This window comes from Pseudovirgaria hyperparasitica, assembly GCF_010093815.1.
Source record: "Pseudovirgaria hyperparasitica strain CBS 121739 unplaced genomic scaffold EJ05scaffold_25, whole genome shotgun sequence".
In the NCBI taxonomy this organism is placed as follows: Eukaryota; Fungi; Ascomycota; class Dothideomycetes; order Acrospermales; family Acrospermaceae; genus Pseudovirgaria; species Pseudovirgaria hyperparasitica.
The window spans coordinates 21,637-39,885 of NW_022985573.1; the positions used below are offsets into that span (position 1 = coordinate 21,637).

General features: G+C 39.3%; 5 protein-coding genes across 5 annotated transcripts; all 5 read right to left on the bottom strand.

Annotated features, from left to right (window-relative positions):
* Positions 1-2,718: 2,718 nt before the first annotated feature.
* EJ05DRAFT_480791 (uncharacterized protein) lies at positions 2,719-3,799 on the bottom strand. Its single transcript, XM_033744938.1, has one exon. It carries the CDS (start codon positions 3,710-3,712, stop codon positions 2,939-2,941), a length of 774 nt encoding a protein of 257 aa, XP_033595396.1. The 5' UTR covers positions 3,713-3,799; the 3' UTR covers positions 2,719-2,938.
* Positions 3,800-3,888: 89 nt separating this feature from the next.
* On the bottom strand, positions 3,889-5,923 carry EJ05DRAFT_480793 (acetyl-CoA synthetase-like protein). The gene is made up of 3 exons (XM_033744939.1): positions 5,304-5,923; positions 4,665-5,217; positions 3,889-4,584 (listed from the first exon to the last, which is right to left on the bottom strand). The coding sequence occupies exons 1-3, from the start codon at positions 5,574-5,576 to the stop codon at positions 4,175-4,177; spliced, it is 1,236 nt and encodes a 411-aa protein (XP_033595397.1). The 5' UTR covers positions 5,577-5,923; the 3' UTR covers positions 3,889-4,174.
* Positions 5,924-11,268: 5,345 nt separating this feature from the next.
* EJ05DRAFT_533826 (acetyl-CoA synthetase-like protein) lies at positions 11,269-14,264 on the bottom strand (the record flags this gene model as incomplete). Its single annotated transcript, XM_033749143.1, has 9 exons — positions 11,269-11,423; positions 11,460-11,762; positions 11,874-13,283; positions 13,323-13,412; positions 13,449-13,757; positions 13,797-13,846; positions 13,883-13,896; positions 13,927-14,121; positions 14,155-14,264. The coding sequence occupies 9 exons, from the start codon at positions 14,262-14,264 to the stop codon at positions 11,358-11,360; spliced, it is 2,547 nt and encodes an 848-aa protein (XP_033595398.1). The 3' UTR covers positions 11,269-11,357.
* A 1,425-nt stretch (positions 14,265-15,689) lies between these two features.
* On the bottom strand, positions 15,690-16,130 carry EJ05DRAFT_523511 (uncharacterized protein; the record flags this gene model as incomplete). Its single annotated transcript, XM_033748805.1, has 1 exon — positions 15,690-16,130. The coding sequence occupies one exon, from the start codon at positions 16,128-16,130 to the stop codon at positions 15,690-15,692; it is 441 nt and encodes a 146-aa protein (XP_033595399.1).
* A 486-nt stretch (positions 16,131-16,616) lies between these two features.
* Positions 16,617-17,953, bottom strand: EJ05DRAFT_515256 (uncharacterized protein). Its single transcript, XM_033748585.1, has 2 exons — positions 17,683-17,953; positions 16,617-17,594 (listed from the first exon to the last, which is right to left on the bottom strand). Exon 2 carries the CDS (start codon positions 17,578-17,580, stop codon positions 17,041-17,043), a length of 540 nt encoding a protein of 179 aa, XP_033595400.1. The 5' UTR covers positions 17,581-17,594; positions 17,683-17,953; the 3' UTR covers positions 16,617-17,040.
* Positions 17,954-18,249: the final 296 nt, after the last annotated feature.

The following is an 18,249-nucleotide window of genomic DNA, read 5'->3' on the forward strand; positions in this document are numbered from 1 at the left end:
TTCTTAGTTCGTACCCTAAGACGATAGCATTAGTCGAGGAAGAGGACGAGCCTAAGAAGTATTAATACGCGCCTTTAGTGACGAAGACTTTTAAGGTAGCTACATTATTAAAGAAGAATTTCACGAGCATTAAGGGAATAGCCCTACTAGTACGCTAGAAAGCGTAGATAGGTAACATGGCTATTCCGTATAAAGTCTACTACAAGCATTACTAAGACGTAGCTAGAAAGAATAATATACTCGTTAGCGTATCCCACTTAAACCTAGTAGCAAGACTTAAAATAGTATATAAGTTTAGAGATAACGTGGGGGCCCTTAAAGTTTATAAGGACCGCTATACCTGGTTCACGAAGTACGCGCGGCCACCTTATCCGATAGAGGCATTAGGTGTCTATCATTACTAGGCCCTAGAGACCCCGAAGTAAGTTATTAATATTAAAACCATCCTTACTAGTATCGCATTTATAATTTAGAAGGAGGATAGTAGGATAGGCAGGTAATTCTTCGACGAGTGGGAACGTACCGGAAGTGTTAATATTAAAGGGCTCTTCGAGCCACTTAAAAAGACGACCTCCATACTTAATAAGAGTATTCTAGAGCTCGCGAGGGATGAATTTAATATATATAAGTACCACTAGTGCATGTTTAATAAGAAATCGAACTACGGCTAGCTACGAACTATATACCACTCCTATATCTAATAGTTTATTAGGTAATGCCTACTTTACTAGCTTACCTATGTCGCTCTTCGGCCCGATCTTAACTACTATCTAATCTCGTACCCGTACTATGCGAAGTCCTAGGATAGGGACGATAAGACGGGTTTTAAGCATCTCGATAACGCCATTAATCGAATCCTTAATCCTAGCGATAGACACGGGTTTAATATAATCTAGGGGAGTATTAGTCTTGACGACGAACGAAGTGACGACTATACTATAATCATTCCCCGCTCCTATAAGTTCTTAAACGAATGGTAGTTAAAGGCTAAGCTCCACGAGGGGGTCAATCGAAATAGTATAATCACGGCTATTAACGACAAGATCTATAATACGGACGATAGGAAACGATTTAGTCCCTTCGTCCCGGTCCCCTACTAGTCCCTTAAAGTACGTATCTCTAGCCTACTAATAATACACGGCGCCTAGGGTCCCGTAAAGGGTGGAAGACGCACGATGCTTCTATGGTATGTCGCGATTAGCCCTAATTACATGACAATGGAAGTGCCTAAAATAGGCACATGGGAATAACTCGCAGCAGCTTATAGGAATTTAACTCCGGGACCCACGTCTCCGTCGGGATTTTCTAATAAATATAGCGCGATTCCTTTTGCCTTCCTAGCCGTAGTTTAACTCCCGAGTTTTAACGCCGTTAGTAATGTATTAGTCGGCCGTAAAAGATAGAATAGCTAGAAGGTAAAAGAAGAGGCAGCTGCGTGGCTTAACGCAAGTCCTTAATAACTTAAAGCCAAGGTAGACGCCTGGTTTAAGAAGGGCTCGAGGGTATTCGTGGAGACCTTTAAGAAAATAGTAAGGTAGGAAAGGCTAGTCTATAGGGATAGGTCGTTCTAGAAGGAATTTAACGAGGCGCGCGCCGCTAAGCGGCTAATTAATTTTAAGAAATTCGAGCCCGACGCGGGCCTAGATAATATTAAAGAGAACTTCTACGGATAAGAGAGGCCTAATAAACTATCCGACGAGGAGGAATCTAACCTCTCTAAGATAAGCGACACGATTCTTTAGGAGCTGGCTCGCGACCTCGAGTACTAAGATTAGGCGCCTGAAAACCTACCTAATTATTAGTTAAGGGCTGCCCTTAACTAATAATCCGGGCTAAGGTTTACCCGCGCCGAGAGGTTTACTAGGGGCGCATTTTATTCGTATTAAGGTCTTTCTTTTAGGCGTTCTTCACACGGTTTCTTACACGGTTACTATACTACTAAGGGCAGTAGTTCTATAGGCCGGGGAGGTATATATGGAAGGCCGCTCCTACAGCCCTATATATATGTGTCCCTGGCTCGATTACATGGCTTATTATATATTTAAGGAGGGCGTTTTCCTTGGTCATTCTACTCGGCACGCTTCCCCCATCACGAATATTCGATGATTCGACCTTTCCTTATGTTTATAGGCCTCTATAGGTATTGATTATTAGGCTTAGCTATTAATAAATTGATTAAGAGTATTATATAGACCCGTCCTATCGTAAAAGAGAACTAATAAGAAGTCGTGCGTTCAAAGAGAACTCATAATACCTAGGAGAGATACTTGTGAGTTCGTCGCGACTACTATACTAAGAACACAGCCATTTATAAAAAGGGACATACGTGGCGATAGCTTATCACAATATATTATAAGAGTATATTTTAGGTATATAAACTAGATACTAAGTAGCTATATTAATAGTATTAACGCGTAGTAGTAGATATAATAATTATAAGTTAAGATAGTAAATACTTTAAAAATATAAGGCTTAGAATAATAGCTAGAATAGACTAGATATAGAGAGACTAGTATAGGTTACTATTAGCTAATAGACTATCCTTAGTAGATAGCCCCCTAAACTTAATATCTAAAAATACTACTCTATATATATTATATATAACTTTAGTTTAACTTAACTATTAGTAACTTAATTCTACCCTAGAATTAAATTAGACTAAAGATCTAACCCTTAGTAAGAGGCCTTAGTTGAACTAGACTAAGTCAATTCTAGAGAGGCAGAATTGAAGTTGGACTGATTGATAGGAACTCTGGGTAGACTCCTTCATTTCTTCCGTCCGTAGTCGATTCCATATCTGGAATAGCAAACTCTGCGGCGAGATAGTTTCTCCAGCTAGTATTGCTTCCAGGTCTGCAAGAATGATCCTCCAGGAAACAAGGTCAACAACGAGATGGTGCGTAATGAGTAGTAAGTAGAGCTCCGCCCCAGTGCCCACTTAGTAAAGATCGGCAGAGAACACAAGGCCACGGTTTACAAGAAGCTGCTGCTGCCGTAAAGCCGCGAAAGGCGCAAGATCGGCATATGACTCCAACATCGACGTTTCGAACCGATGGTTTGAGGCACTTGGTTGCGGAATGATTTGCATCCGTTTGGAATCAGTTTCCTTATAGAAACATGCACGGAGCATGGAATGCGTTTCCACAATTTTCGCGATAGTAGCACGTATGGTCCCGACAGAGACTGCTTTGTTCATACGAAGATAAAAAGACTGGTTGCAACGGTAACCGGATTCGTCAATTGAGTGTTGACCGAGCTGGTTGAAGAACCATTGCTGCATTGAAGACGGAGCAAATGGTGCGTTAAAATCTTCGCTAAAGGTGGCTGCCGAGTCCGTAGCCACGGGAGACTTCAGTGCGACCTCGACCAAGGACTTGCTTTTTAGTAAGTTTGCGACAGTGACATTAATGTCTGCGGAACATTGGGCACTCAGCCGCATCGCTGAAATAGAGTCACCTCCATTAGCTACAAACGATCGTGCAAGGTTGATATCGGAGGCCGAGACGTTGAGGACAACAGAGCATGCGTGTTTAAGGAGTCTCTCTGCTTCGGTGACTGGATGCCGCAGAACAGCATTGCGATCAATATCGGTCACAAGGTTATACGTCTGCGGATCCATTCTGGATATCCAGTAATCTAGCTGTCTGCGACTGGTCTTCCCAGATGAATCAAGAGGAATGCCCTTAAGCACAATCCAGATAGTCGGGATCATGTAAGAAGGTAAAATATTCCCGAGATAGCCCTCTAGCTCCACTAGATCATCTTTCACACTAGTCGTGAGCCGCTCTAGACTTATCTTATCATGCGGTGTTGTTGGTGAGTCGGAGTCTATAAAAGTGATACTAGTAGCCAGGGTCGATGAGGCGGAGGCACTGAAAGCATTTTTTACGACTATTGAATCTACTTCGTTGGTATATCTAACACTAATCAGGCCCACCAACCTATTGGCGCAAAGACTAGTCTTGGGTAGTAAGCATGCGGATTGTCGGACTTGACGAAATTGTGCAATATGGTTTTCAATATCGCCAAGCTCGACACGTTGGCCGTGAATTTTTACCTGCGCGTCCTTTCGACCAATGAACGTAAGTGATCCGTCCTTATTATAAGTAACCAAATCGCCCGTTCTATATAGACGGCCTTTTCGGCCAGTGCGATCTAACGCACTATGAAGCAGCTAAGGGGGGTCCTCGATAAATGCGGAGAAGATGCTAGTGGGGGAATTAAGATACCCGGATCCTACCAAAGGCCCTTCGAGTACCAATTCGCCGATGCTACGTATTGGCACAAGCGATTGACCTGAGGCCGAGTCCACAATCCACGTGTTGACGCCGAGACCTATCCTGATTGTCGTCATGTCGCCGCCTGGACGAATGTCTGCCACAGTCGCGGTTGGTGTACATTCGCAAGGACCATACGAGTTCTTTAGCGTGACCAGCGAAGCCCACACCTTGGCTTGCTCTTCAGACAAGCGCTCACCACCAAGGATAAGGGTGTCAAGAGATTGTATAGTCTTCTGCGGCAAAAGCGAGGCCGTAGAAGAGGTTAATTTAACGTGCGTCACACGGAAGCGACGGAGAGACCCGGCTGTTATCTGATCAGCAGAGCTCATGCACAAGAATGTTAACGCAGATATATAGCATCTTCGAATGTCCTCAAGAGCTTACCTAGGTCGTCACGCCGTTCTGCATCTGTGGGGATACATAAACAAGCCCCGCACTCCAAGGCCCCAAGCACATTTGACCAGGACACATCAAATGCATATGATGCAAAATCATAGATGCGCGCGCCCGGTCCGAGGTTATGAGCACCATTTTGGTATCGTAGGGCACTGCTGAAATTTGAATGGCTGATTCTAACTCCCTTTGGCGTGCCAGTGCTGCCGGAAGTGAAGACAATGTAAAGCGTCTGAGACGGTTGCACTTCTAGAAGAAGTTGCAATGTCTGCTTATCAAACAACGGTCGGAGTGTGTCGTTGACAACGATGACCGCCTTCTCCTCGTATAATCGACTAGAAAGGTGCCTGTTGGTAAATGAAGACAGAATGATCGATGGCTCGATCTGCTGTACAATCTTGTACAGGCGATCTTGTGGGAGGGCGGGATCCAATGTCACGCAAGTGCCACCTGCTTTCATCACAGCGAGTATCGCAATAGGCGTCCACTTCGACTTCTCAAAGCATAGAGGAACAACAGTCTCGCAGCCGACTCCGAGATGCACCTAGAAGCATGAGGGTATTAGTGATATTGATGTCTGGATGCAAGATGCACTGGAACCCTGAGGTACAAAGTGTAGTAATGACTTACCAGATGATGCGCCAGGCGAGTAGACATATCGTGCACTTCCGTATACGTCCACATACCGTCCCAAGCGTGGATCGCTGTAGCATGACGTTGTTTTCGACATGTATCAGCGATGAGATCGTGGACTAGAGCCTCTATTGTTGTCGGCACCTTTGCATTCCAGGTCCAAATAATATCGAGCTCCATCTTGCTGATCACCTCAATCTCCGCGATTCGTTTTGTGCTGTTTGAAGAGTCGCACAACTGGCGCAAAATGTGCTTAAACTGGTCTGCCATGTTTGAAACACGGCTGCTGCCGATGACTTCGTCGTCATACTCAAATCTAAGCTTTAGACTATGCTCCTCCAATTCACACTCTACTATTAAGGCGTAAGATGCGAAGTCTTTAGAGGTAATTTCTTCCGCATCGTCGTTATCGTGAGCAACAAATAACAAGCTCGCTGGATCCTTTGTCTCCTCGAGAGGATTGATAAGTAGTAACAATTGGAAGTTGCATGCCTGCCTGCATTCATTGTTGATTCTTGAAATGTTCTATAGACCCTTTTGTTCGTATAGAATCATTTCAGTCATCTCTCTTTAGACCTAATTATTATAAGAGAAACGTAGACGTAATTAAGGTCATTAAATATATTCTATAAGTTACATAGAGAACTAAGTTCTAGAGGACAGAGTCGAAGCTATTCAACCGTTTAGATACTAGTCCCGTTTAGAAAGTAGTATCTCTTACTTAAAGTACCTTCTAATAACACTCCCCTATACTAAGTATATATATATATATATTTAGTAATATTAGAATAAAGGAAAGCTTAAAGTAAGTAATAGTAAGAGATAGTACTAAAGAATAAAGGAAAGAGGGGTACTAGAGAAATAACTCTACTATAAACTAATTATTACCTTTATTTAATCTAGTAGTAGTAGAGGTAGTTCTTTTATTTCTATATTAGTAATATTATTATAACTTATAATATACTAGATAGATATAACTCTATTAGTAAATAATTTATAGACTATATAATAATATATAGCTATATATTTAGACTATACTATAATTTATTAGTTTTAGATAAGAGCTATAATAGCTTAATTATCTATAAGAAGATAGAGAACTAGAATATTATAACTTATAAAGATCTCTTTTATATCTAGTAGGGCCTACTATAAGTAACTTATAGTCTTTAAGTAGACTATATACTCTACTTTATAGATCGACTTAGTAATATATAATTATCTTTTACTATTCTAGGCTATAGAGCTTCTATTTAATTAAAATATATATATAGAGATAGACTTTATAGTATTAGGGTCTAAACCCTAGGAAGTATCTAAGAATATATTAATTTCTATAGTATCTTTTAACTTCTTTAGTATAAGGTATTAATTAATAGTCTACTTAAGATAGTATAATATACTAAAGGTAATCTATATATATTATACTAACGGATTTATATTAAATATAGTATATATATCTACTATAAAAGTAAGATCTAGATACGTACTAGTAGTAAGGTAATTAAGTAACCCAATTAATTATATATATATAAGCTACTATTCTTAATTAATAATTTCTTCTAATTATATTAGAAAGGTATTTATATTAACTAGAGTCTTTCTACTATTATAGTCTATTATACTAAACCTCTTTAGAATATATTAAGAGTAAGCCCTCTAAGAGAGCTTAATTTTACCTTCTTATAATTAATTAATTTTAATACCTAGAATTAGGCGAGCTTCTCTAAGGTCCTTATATTTTATATAATTTATAACCTTATATTTAAATTATTATATATATAAGCTCTCCTCTATAAGTAGAAGGTTATTAATATATATAGTAATAATAATATATCTAATAAAGATATATAGATTAAACTATAACTATTAAAATTAAAGAGACTAGAGAAGGTTATATAAGGTATAAAACCATTTCTAACTAGACTATTTTAATCTATAAATTACCTTTTATAGCTTAAGAATCTTACCTAGCTTTTCGAAGCCTAGTAGGTATCTTATATAGTTATTTTTAGATAGACTACTATTTAGATAGATAGTATTAAAGTTAATCTAGTAAATATACTTATTAAATTATATAGTCTATTAGAGTATAATATAGAGAGAATTATACTTAATAATAGATATAAAAGTTTTATTATAATTAAGACCGTGTTTCTATATAAAGCTCTATATAATAAGGTATATCTTATAAACTTTAGTATTATCTATAGTAGTCTTAATATTAAATACCTATCTAGAACTAACTATTATAGAGATATTTATAGTAAGTAGAGCTTCTTACTATAATTAGTTAATCTTATAACTTCTTAGCTCTCTCTTAATAGCTATTTACTACTAATACTAGTTAGAAGAATTTCTAGTCTCTTTTAGATTTAAAGGAATATCTATATTTAAGATAGTATTAACTAATAGAGTATAGATTATTTCCTTCTCTTCTATATCTATAAAATTTATAGAGTTATTAAAATAAATTATATATTTATATTTCTTTCTAAAATAAGATATATTAGAAGATAATCTTAATAGATATAGATTTTTATAAGGTAGGTTATAGCTAGAGAAAGATTTAAATTTTAGTTAATTAGCTCTAGGTATAGTAGAAGGCATCCTACTATAAGAAAGGGTAGATAATCTTTATTAGAGTATCTAAGTAAGACTTATTATATTATCTATATAGGGCTAGAGGTCCTATATATTTTAGACTACGACTAGTATATTATAAGACTAGGGTGGCCTACGACCGGCAGACTGCGTACAGTCCTAATTTAAGGCACTAAGGCACTAAGGCACGCCGGAAAATCCACGGCTAAGACATGCGAATTTTCAACTCTCAAACCTGCCACCAAACGCGACACTAGAGACTTATAAACCTATCTCGTCCGTGAGTATAGCCCTATAGAGGGTAAAAAGTATATGAAAATACTCGTCGTAGGCAGGGCTATAAAACTAGGGACTAGATTTTTAAATTAGGCCCTAGTTAATTTAATATGTGGCAAAAGGTGGTTTTTTATCGTGGTTTTAGTAAGGGCGCTAGCGGGCGCTAGACAAAACATTATATCTTTTTATAATTCCTTTGGAATACTTCTCTATTATCCGACTCTTCTTTAGAGCTATCTCTTTCTATAATAATTAAGGAAAGAGATTACTATAGAAGTAGTCTTAGATTAAAGGGTATAAAAGTAATATCTTATAACTTAATAATAACCTTATAGTTAGGAATATAGTACTTATAGATTTTATCTAACTTACTATAGCTAACTAGAATACCCTTCTCTAATCTATAAAGAAGCTTACTATCTAGCTTTTATACTTCTTTTAGAATATATATATAGTAGATAACTCTAAATAGATATAAGTTTTAGATAGAAGGCTTCTTACTAAAGAGAGTATAATATAGTATATTAACTATTAGAAGAGAGGTATATAGTATAATATTCTTAATAAACGTTATTATATAAATTACTTTAGCCTAGAATTTTAACTTAGTATTAGAAGAGAGAATAGATTTTACTAATATTTAAACTATATAGTTAAACCTTTTAGCTATTTCGTTTAACTTATAAGAGTAGATAGAAGAGATAATATATATAGTATCTATCTTATAAAAGAAGTCTTAAAGACTTTTAGTAATATATTTACTATCTTAGTTAGATATAAATTCTTTAATAGCTATATTAAACTACTTCTTAATATATATAAAGGATTATATAATAACTTTAGAAGCTTTAGACTTATACTTTATAAAATAGATCTATATAAAATAAGTTAATTCTTTAATAGAGGAGATATAGTACTATAATCTGTTTAGAGACTTATATAGTATTTTACTAGAGAGATTATTATAAACTCTACTAAACTATATCTTATATTACCTATTTAAGCTTAAAGACTTCTTATATATAGATTTAGATATACTATAACTCTTATAGTAGAAGTTACTTAGCTACTTAGAAATTATATTAAAATCTTTATAAAGTCTTTTAGAATTTATAATATAATAATAATCTATAGTATAATAGAATTCTTTATATAATATAAAATATACTATAGTATATAATAGAAGCGGAGAAGATATATAGCGTAGATGAATCTTTATAAGGCCCTTATAGAATTTTACCTATATTACTTTAGATTTATAGTAGTTATATAAGAAGAGATTATTCTCTTTTACTCTTAAACTATACCCTTAATTTCTAATATAGAACTAGAAGAAAAGATATATAGAATTTAGTTACTTACTAAAGAGAATATTAGTAAGTTTAATCTTTTTTATAGAACTATCTAAGAGAATATAATCTAGGAAAACTATTCTAATACTATTAATAGAAATCTTCTAATAATTTATAATTAATATATTACTAGAGGTACGCGGCTCTAGTAAGGTAAAGTTATCTATATAATCTAATATATACTATAATATACCTAAATTAAAGATCTAGTTATATATATCTATAATTATATTAGAATTTATAAGAAGTCTAATAGCCTTAATACTTAGATCTAAAAATATTACTAAAATAAGAGACTAACTTACTACTTAAGATCGCTTACTATTTATATTATCTATAGTTATAAAGAAACTAACGACGTTATTATTAGAGTTAGAGTTAGATTTAGAATCTAAAATTTTAATAACTTTAGCTTTATTAGCCTTTTACTACTTACTTAAGAAGTTCTTTTTAGAAGAAAACTTCTTATCTAACTTACTTTTAGACTTATTATTATCTTTAGAAGTCTTAAGCTTATAGTAGTTCTAATACTTATAGCCTTTAGAATAGAAGCTACGTTTCTTATACTAGATATATTTAATATTAGAGATAGAAGTAGAGATAGAGAAGGAGTTAGACTTCTTTAACTTAGAAGACTAACTAGACTTACCCTTATAGCTTATCTTATAGCTAGTAGTATTAGATTTAATACTATATTTCTTAGCTAGGTTAAGTATCTTTAGCTTAATATCTTAAAATTATAATATATCTTAAGTTAATAAATTATTAATAATATAGTCTATAGTATTAGATTAGGAGATAAGAAAGAATAAGCCCTTAACCTCTTTAGACTTAAAGATTAGATATATTACTTTTATAACTATATAAGATAAAGTAGTATATCTTTTTACTATTTATATCTAGATATAATAGAAATTATTAATATACTTATAGATATCTTCTCTATCTTTATAGTAGAGATTAGTAAGTAATCTAAATAAATATATTAAGAAGTTATCTATATTATAATTAAATTATAATAATAGATATATCTAGATAGTAGCTACTATATTATAGAATATAAGACCTATAATAAGATCTTAGTATATTAACGAAAGTAATATAATTATTACTTTATTATTCTTTATATTCTAATCTATTATATCTATATATAGATCTATAACTTCTATACTAAAAGGTCTAATAGCTCTACTAGAAACTTCTATCTATAATTATATATACTTAAATACTATAGTCTATACTAATCTCTATTTAGGAAAATTCTCTTCTCTTAAAGATAGCTTAGAGAGAGAGAAAGAATCGAGTTTAAAGTTAATAGATATAATAATTATTATTAATAAATTTCTTAAGTTCCTTCTCTTTCTTTATATAGAACTAATAGTTTTCTAGCTCTAACTCTTTCTTCTTTATTACTTATTTATAAGGAAGATAGTAAGAGTAAAAGAGATAGAAGAATAGTATAGATAGTAGAGGTTAATTATAGATAGAAGGAGTTAATAAAATAGAAGTAGATTAATAAAGTTAATAAAAAACTAAGGTTTTAGAAGTAAGGTTAATTTTTATTAAAATAAGAAGGTTTTTATTAATAATAAGATAGTATTAAGCTTTTATAGTAAAATACCGGGCTTATAACCTATTATAAGAGAAATATAGACGTGATTAAGGTTATTAAATATATTCTATAAGTTATATAGAGAACTAAGTTCTAGGAGATAGAGTCGAAGCTATTTAACCGTTTAGACACTAGTCCCGTTTAGGAAGCAGTGTCTCTCACTCAAAGTACCTTCCGACAACACTAATCCAGGTATACTTTAACGGACTAGTCCCAGTCAAAGATCATTCGTACGGGCAGAGTTTCGAGAGTGGGACCTGTCATCTCATTAATCTAATGAACTACTGCCTAGCGACCACTCATCGTTACGCCGAAGACCACGTCACTCGAGTTCGTGAGGCGAGCTGTGAGTATCGCCCACGAGGAGCGGATTGCTGTAGCAGCGGTGATACTCGACCGAGACCATGTGATATCTTGGAGATGATGAATGACATACGACTCCGCTCTTGGTTCATACATTGCTGAAGGTAATGGTGGAAACAACTGCGCTTCTAATCCAGCAAATCTTGCTTGCCAGAAGCTGTTAGAATCTTCCTTTTCGAGGCTAAGAATGTGTTTGACGAAGCGGTTAAAGGCAGGAGCAGGCTGCAGAGCAGAAGTATCGTGGTAAGCCTAATTTAGCCTGTCCATGATGAGCCTCATTGATGATCCATCGTAGAGTGCGTGATGGATTGTCCATGCGAAGCGGTGTGTGTCGTTCTCGGAGATGATGGCGCATCGTACGAGTGGCTTGCCCAGACCAATTCCTTCGTTTTTGTGGACTTCTTGATACTCGCTAACACTAGTGTAATGAGACCGTTGAACATTGTCATCAATAATGACCTGTACAAGTCCCTGATCCGCAAGGTCCACGATCCTGGAACGCAGAGTTGGAGTCGTTCTCAGCACTTCCTCCCACGCGCGTTGAAATTGTGCGAGGTCAACTAAGGGTCGTAAGGGCAGGATATACTGAGCAGTATAGTCGCCAGATCTTTTTGCCGTGAGCGCTAGAAGACCTTCCTGCAGCGGAGTGCACGGAAAGATGTCTTGGATTTGAGCAAGGTCGACTTGACACAGTTTTGCGGTTTGTTCCAACAGCTTTACTGAATCTTTTGTGGTATTAAGCAGTGAGAATGGAGGTATCTCGTCCTCCTCGAGACCGGAGACCTGGCCTGTCGAATTTGCCATGTCCTGAAGTATCGGCCGCTTGAAGATGCTTTTGACGGTTAAATGAAGCCCTTCCTTACGAGCCAGGCCCACTAGTTTCATGGCTCTGATTGAATCTCCTCCGATTTCGAAGAAATTGTGATCTATTCTAATGGTGCCTGACGTCTTGACACTGAGCACTTGAGCCCAGAGGCTTCGCAATTGCTGCTCTGTATCTGTACAGGGCTGTTGGGGTCCGCTAGTACCAGAACTAAGTGACATAATCTGCTCGAATGTTAGATCTTTCCTAATTTCACGGAGCCGGCGACGATGAACTTTTCCCGTAGTCGTTATAGGCAACTCCTTCAGCATCAGGTAGGCAGATGGAATCATATGAACAGGGACCTGCGCCGCTAGTCTCCCATTCACACCGGCGAGGATGCTGGTACCCTGTCCAGTAAGGTCGCGCGCACTGTTGTCAGCGTGTCGCTCATTGACAACATGAACGAAGACTATGAGGATCGATGTATCGCTTTGGAATGGTGTGAGTATCTCAGCGAACACCTGGACTTGAATATCGGCAATGGTAATGCTGTTTCGAACATGATACTCGACGTCACCGAGCTCTACTCTCTGCCCATTGATCTTGACTTGAGCATTATTGCGACCAACGAAGGCCATGGTCCCATCAGGCTCATATCTTACTAGGTCCCCAGTCTTATACAATCGACCACAACGACCAGGGTGACCTGCAGCGCCAGATGAGGCGTCGTGCGGCATCCCACGGATAAGCCAAGGAGGATTTTCAATGAAAGCTTCCTGTGTTCTTGACGCATCTCCAAGGTAACCGGCCCCGATAAGAGGACCCTCTAGTAGAACCTCTCCAACAGCACCGATCGGTATAAGCTTGTCGTGGTTGGTAGGCTGCACGATCCAAGTGTTCAATCCGAATCCGCGTCCGATGTTGCCAACTTGTGCTTTATTCTCGCCGATTTTTGCCAAAGTTGCCTTGACACTGCATTTAGCAGGACCGTAGGTATTGAGAACAGTCGCTCGTTCAGCCCACTGAGCGCCAATATGTGTAGGCAGGACTTCACCACTGAACAATATGTGGTTTAGGCCAGGGAGGTCATCCGGCTGTATAGTGCTTGTGACAGAAGGTGTTAGATCGACAAATTTCGCTTTGTACTTCAAGAAGGAGCTGGCTAGATTGTCCATCGCTTCGGTTTCAGATGGGATGCACAGGCATCCACCACTAGTCATTATATGTAAGAAATTCGACCAAGTGACGTCGAAGGCATACTTGACGAAGTCGTACACCCGCGAAGTGCTCTTGAACCCCATGTAAGTCTGCTGATGTTGAATAGCACTGCTGAAGTTAGAGTGTGTGATGATGACACCTTTGGGCACTCCAGTACTACCAGATGTGAACACAATATACAGCTGATCCGAAGGGTCTACATCTGGCATCTCGACTGCCGGCTCTACCAGTTCGCTGAGATGCACATCGCTTATGACTACCATGGGCTTGTCCGTGAGCTGCTTGGACAGTTCAGTCTGCGCAACAGACACTAATACCAACAGAGGGTCCACCTGTTGTACGATACTGCGCAGACGCTCTCTGGGAAGAGTGCAGTCTATTGCTAATGACGCTGCACCTGCCTTCATCACCGCAAGCATCGATACTGGCATCCATTTTGACTTCTCAAAAAAGAGAGGGACAACGGCCTTAGGTCCCACACCAAGGCTGACCAGATTCCGAGCAAGTTTGTGGGCAACAGCTTCAAGCTCGCCGTAAGTGAGATCACCATCCCATGCGCATATGGCAGGCGCGCTCGGGTTCCGGCTGGCTAAATCTACAATAGCATGGTGTACCAACTTGTCGACAGTTTCTGGGACTACCTTGTTCCAGTTCCAGACATCTCGCAAATCATCTATACTAGCAGACTGTGCTGCCGTAAGTTTCGATAGGGTCCCGTGTGTGTCCATAGGAGGTCCAACAGTTTCAGTGGCTAGTGAGATGATAGTCGACTCTAAGAACGAAATAACTCGGCGTGCTTGCTCGGAGTCCATGCAAGCTTGACGATATTCTGCAGTCACGCGGATGGCCATTCTTGACTGATTGATGTTGATAGTGATATCGTATTCGGTTGGATCACGCCAATCAACTTCGATAAAATGTATCCCCTGGCGCACTGGATATTACTCATCCACGCAATCTTCATCTTTCTAGAAGGACATGATGGTATTAAACAGTGATGACAGCCTAAGCTCGTGTAGGATTCCTGCGACGGAGCAGTGCTGAAATGCTATATCTTCCATGACTTGCTTATAGACATAGTGCACCAAGCCCCTCTCATCCTGTTTGTCAAGGTCTGCACGGCAGATTATCATATTCGCATAGGCACCGATGGACTAATCGATGCCTTTAACAGGCAGTTGACGCCCAGAGGCCAGATATCCGAAACAGACACTGTTAGAAGCGACATAAGCTGATAGCACCAAAGCCTAGGCGCTTTGGAAGAAACTGGCCAGCGTAACGGCTTGCGATTTGCAAAACCGCTCAACAAGCTTGAGTGTTTCCGCACTGATTTCAAGGCATGTGACACCATTCGGCTGAGAGCTTGTAGCCGGTGTGCGGCCCCTAAGATGAGGAAATGCACAAGATTCCACATTCGATAGCTTTGCCTTCCAGTACGTCGTCCTCTCGATGCCTGAACAGGCTATCAAAGCCAACGCGAAATCTCGATTGACATCTCGAAGTTCCCGAACATCAAGACTTCCTGAATATACTTGCACCTAGTCCTTTATAGTGATAGTAGTCGAGGCGCCATCGCATATGGCATGACTAATTTCAACCTGGCATAGGATGTGCGGCTAACCGGAGATAGTACAGAGTGTGAGTCGATGCGGAGGTCGAGGTTGAGTATAGTCGACCCTCGGCAGATGCTTCATTGTATCGAGCGCTCCTTCGTAGCTCTCACTTTCCACAAGGAGGACGTTGCCACGATGCGAACATAGAACAACAGAGTTGAAGGCGCTTTTAGTGGTGTCCATGCTTTCAATGAAAACTGTTCGCAATGCTGAATGGCGTGCGATCAATACCTGCTAGGCGTCGACGAGCCTACTGATCTCTATGTGATTTGATTCGCGTGGTACGATCTACCAGGTCTAAGAAGTCTCGTACGACCCTGTACCTTTTGTTTAACTTAGTAGGATGCCATCGACTATCGGAAGGCATGGTAGGACGTCCTCAATGTGAGAGTCATTGACTAGCTCGAGGTGCGGTAAAGTTATATTCAGCAATTTGTCAAGCCCGCGATAATCAAGGCTCAGGAACTGAAAATCACATAAAGTGCGTGACGTAGTTCTTCCACGCAATTCATTGCAAAGAACTTGCAGTGATGGTACGATCTATGCGGTCCAAGCCAGAATCGAATCTTGATGGTCGATGTGACGGTTCCAAGCGAAACAAAACTTGGCCACCCCAGCCTCAATGACAACATTAATGTCAAATAGGACGGAAGTTGGCATGTGCGGACTTGCTGCGGAGACGGCGTCATCAAGATTTATGGAACTGAAGAGTGAGTTTGTTCGCTCGAGCTGTTGAAACTGGCCGAGATAGTTGAATTGGACCTCCATGGGAGAACTGTGTGGTTGGAAGGCTCTTATGCCATCGGGGTTCAAGAACCTTGAGACCCAGTATGCCAGTCCATTGGTCGGCAGGCTTCTTCGAGCGTCTTTGACTAGTCTTACTGTATGCAAGACGTTATCGTCTGTATTTCGATCCACATGTAAAGGACTGAGCGTTGTAAACCAGCCCACAGTTCGAGATAGATCGATAGCTACGTCCATTAGTGGTTCGCGGCCGTGCCCTTCGTTAAAGATGGTGAGCCCGGCCCGTTCAGGAAATGACTGGAAGAAAGCGTTCTACACCGTAGATAAAATGATGTCTATAGGTTTAGAATTAAACGCAGTGTTGGAATCCCTAAGTAGTAGTGATGTAGTGGTAAAATCCGCTTTAAAAGTCTTCATGATATGGTCGTGAGTATTGTTAGGAGTCTGCTCGTTGAAGTTCCAAAAATCTAGGTTATTATATACCTTGCTACGCGAGAGGACATTCTCCGGTGAAAATCTTAATGATCATGCTTCTTCGGCTTGCAGCTGCGTCCAAATCTGGAATGGAGTGCTGGGCATAAGTTCTTTGTCTAACAACAAGGTTTCCAGGTCGTCTAGTATAATCCGCCAGGAGACTAGGTTAACCACCAGATGATGGGCGACCAGAATGAGATATTGAACGTTTTCAGTGGTTAGGTGGTATACTGCTGCTGTAAAGACTAGGGCCCGCTTAAAGTTCAGGCTTCGATGGAGCTCTCTAGCATTCGATTTGATCTGATATAAGCTCTAAGCATCTATAAATTTAAAACTAACCATAGCTTCTTCTACCCGAAGAACGCTTTGCGTCCAGCCACCCTTAGATGCCGTGAAGCGTGCACGAAGCATGGAATGGTGTTGAACAAGTTTGCGCATAGCGATAGAGAGTCTGTCAGGAGACATAAAGCGACTTATCTTGACATAGAAGCCTTGGTTGTAGTAATGTCTTTCGTCGAGATGTTCCTCACGCGGCGCTTGATTAAAGAACCACCTCTGAATTAGCGCTAGATTGAATGCCTCGTTAAAAACTTCGGTATATCTCAAGAGAGGTATTGCGGCATCCATCGAGGCAGGTTCTGCCACAATCCTTAGGGACTTGCACTTCAGTAGGCTAGGGACTGAGAGTGTCAGGCCTAAAGTACGGCAGTAAGACGACAGACGCATTGCTGAAATTGAATCCCCGCCATTTGCAAACATATGAGCGCTCTATATCAATCTCGGCCGGCGATGAGTTCAGAATATCACTGCAGGCGTTGCGTAGGACAAGTTGTTTGCGTGTCTTAGGCCCGACAGTCGTGGAAGGATGACGCGTATTGTTAATTTCGGCAACACTTTGCGAGTCTAGATTAGATAACCAGTCTTCCAAGAGATGTCGATTGAGCTTTCCCGAAGCGGTGAGAGGCAGATCCTTGAGTGGTACCCAGATAGAAGGGACCATATATGGCGGCAAACGGTCTCCTAGCAGATCTTCCAGGTCCTGAATGTGCTGTGCAACATTCGGATCAGCCTCTGAATCAATCAACTGGATAATAGCTGCAGTTTTGCTTGGTTGGAAGCCATGAATATCGAACACTCCCACCAGCTTATTCGCAAAGGGACCGGTTTGTGGAAATAAAGATGCTGACTGGCGTGTGCGTTCATAACGAGCCATAAAGCTATCAATCTCTGCAAGCTCGACTCGTTAACTATTGATCTTGAATTGGCAGTCCTTTCGGCCAATAGGCATAAGAGTGCCGTCTAGATTATATCTTACAAGGTCGCCGGTTCTATAGAAAGGACCTCTACAATTTTGCCCAACAGCACTAAGCCAGGATGGTCGTTCGATAAAGGCTGCTGCTGTCTTTGCTTCGTCACCAAGGTATCCAAGCCCAACGAGAGGTCCTTCCAGCACCAACTCCCCTATTGTACTGACTAGGACGAGAGTTTTGCCCTCCGCAGTATCTGTGATCCAGGTTAAGCAACCAGCTCCGTGGCCGATAGTTGGCTCGCCCACATGACTGGGGGTGATGGCAGCAATAGTTGCGGTAGGTGTGCACAGACGTGAGCATATACAATCGGATACAATCCGAGGTACTAGATTAGGATTATATGATTAGTCACCCTAAAAGTATAGATTAAGCTTAGAATCTACGCTAAGGGATTAAGATTACTTATATTAGATTAACTTACTTATATAATAATTATCTAATTAGAAAGGAGATAGAGAAACTAAGAGATAAGTATATCTAAATATAGTTACTTATAGATAACTTTAAGTTTAAAACCGAGGAAATAGCTAAAATCCGAGCTTTTTTAATAGAATCACCCTCTACTAAGTTAA

Coding starts and splice junctions, on each gene's coding strand:
- EJ05DRAFT_480793 (XM_033744939.1), bottom strand. CDS start 5,576: ATGGCAGACCAGTTTAAGCACATTTTGCGCCAGTTGTGCGACTCTTCA. Junction 5,218..5,303: donor CTCGCCTGGCGCATCATCTG/GTAAGTCATTAC, acceptor TCATGCTTCTAG/GTGCATCTCGGAGTCGGCTG. Junction 4,585..4,664: donor AGAACGGCGTGACGACCTAG/GTAAGCTCTTGA, acceptor ATCAGATAACAG/CCGGGTCTCTCCGTCGCTTC.
- EJ05DRAFT_515256 (XM_033748585.1), bottom strand. CDS start 17,580: ATGGCTCGTTATGAACGCACACGCCAGTCAGCATCTTTATTTCCACAA.
- EJ05DRAFT_480791 (XM_033744938.1), bottom strand. CDS start 3,712: ATGATCCCGACTATCTGGATTGTGCTTAAGGGCATTCCTCTTGATTCA.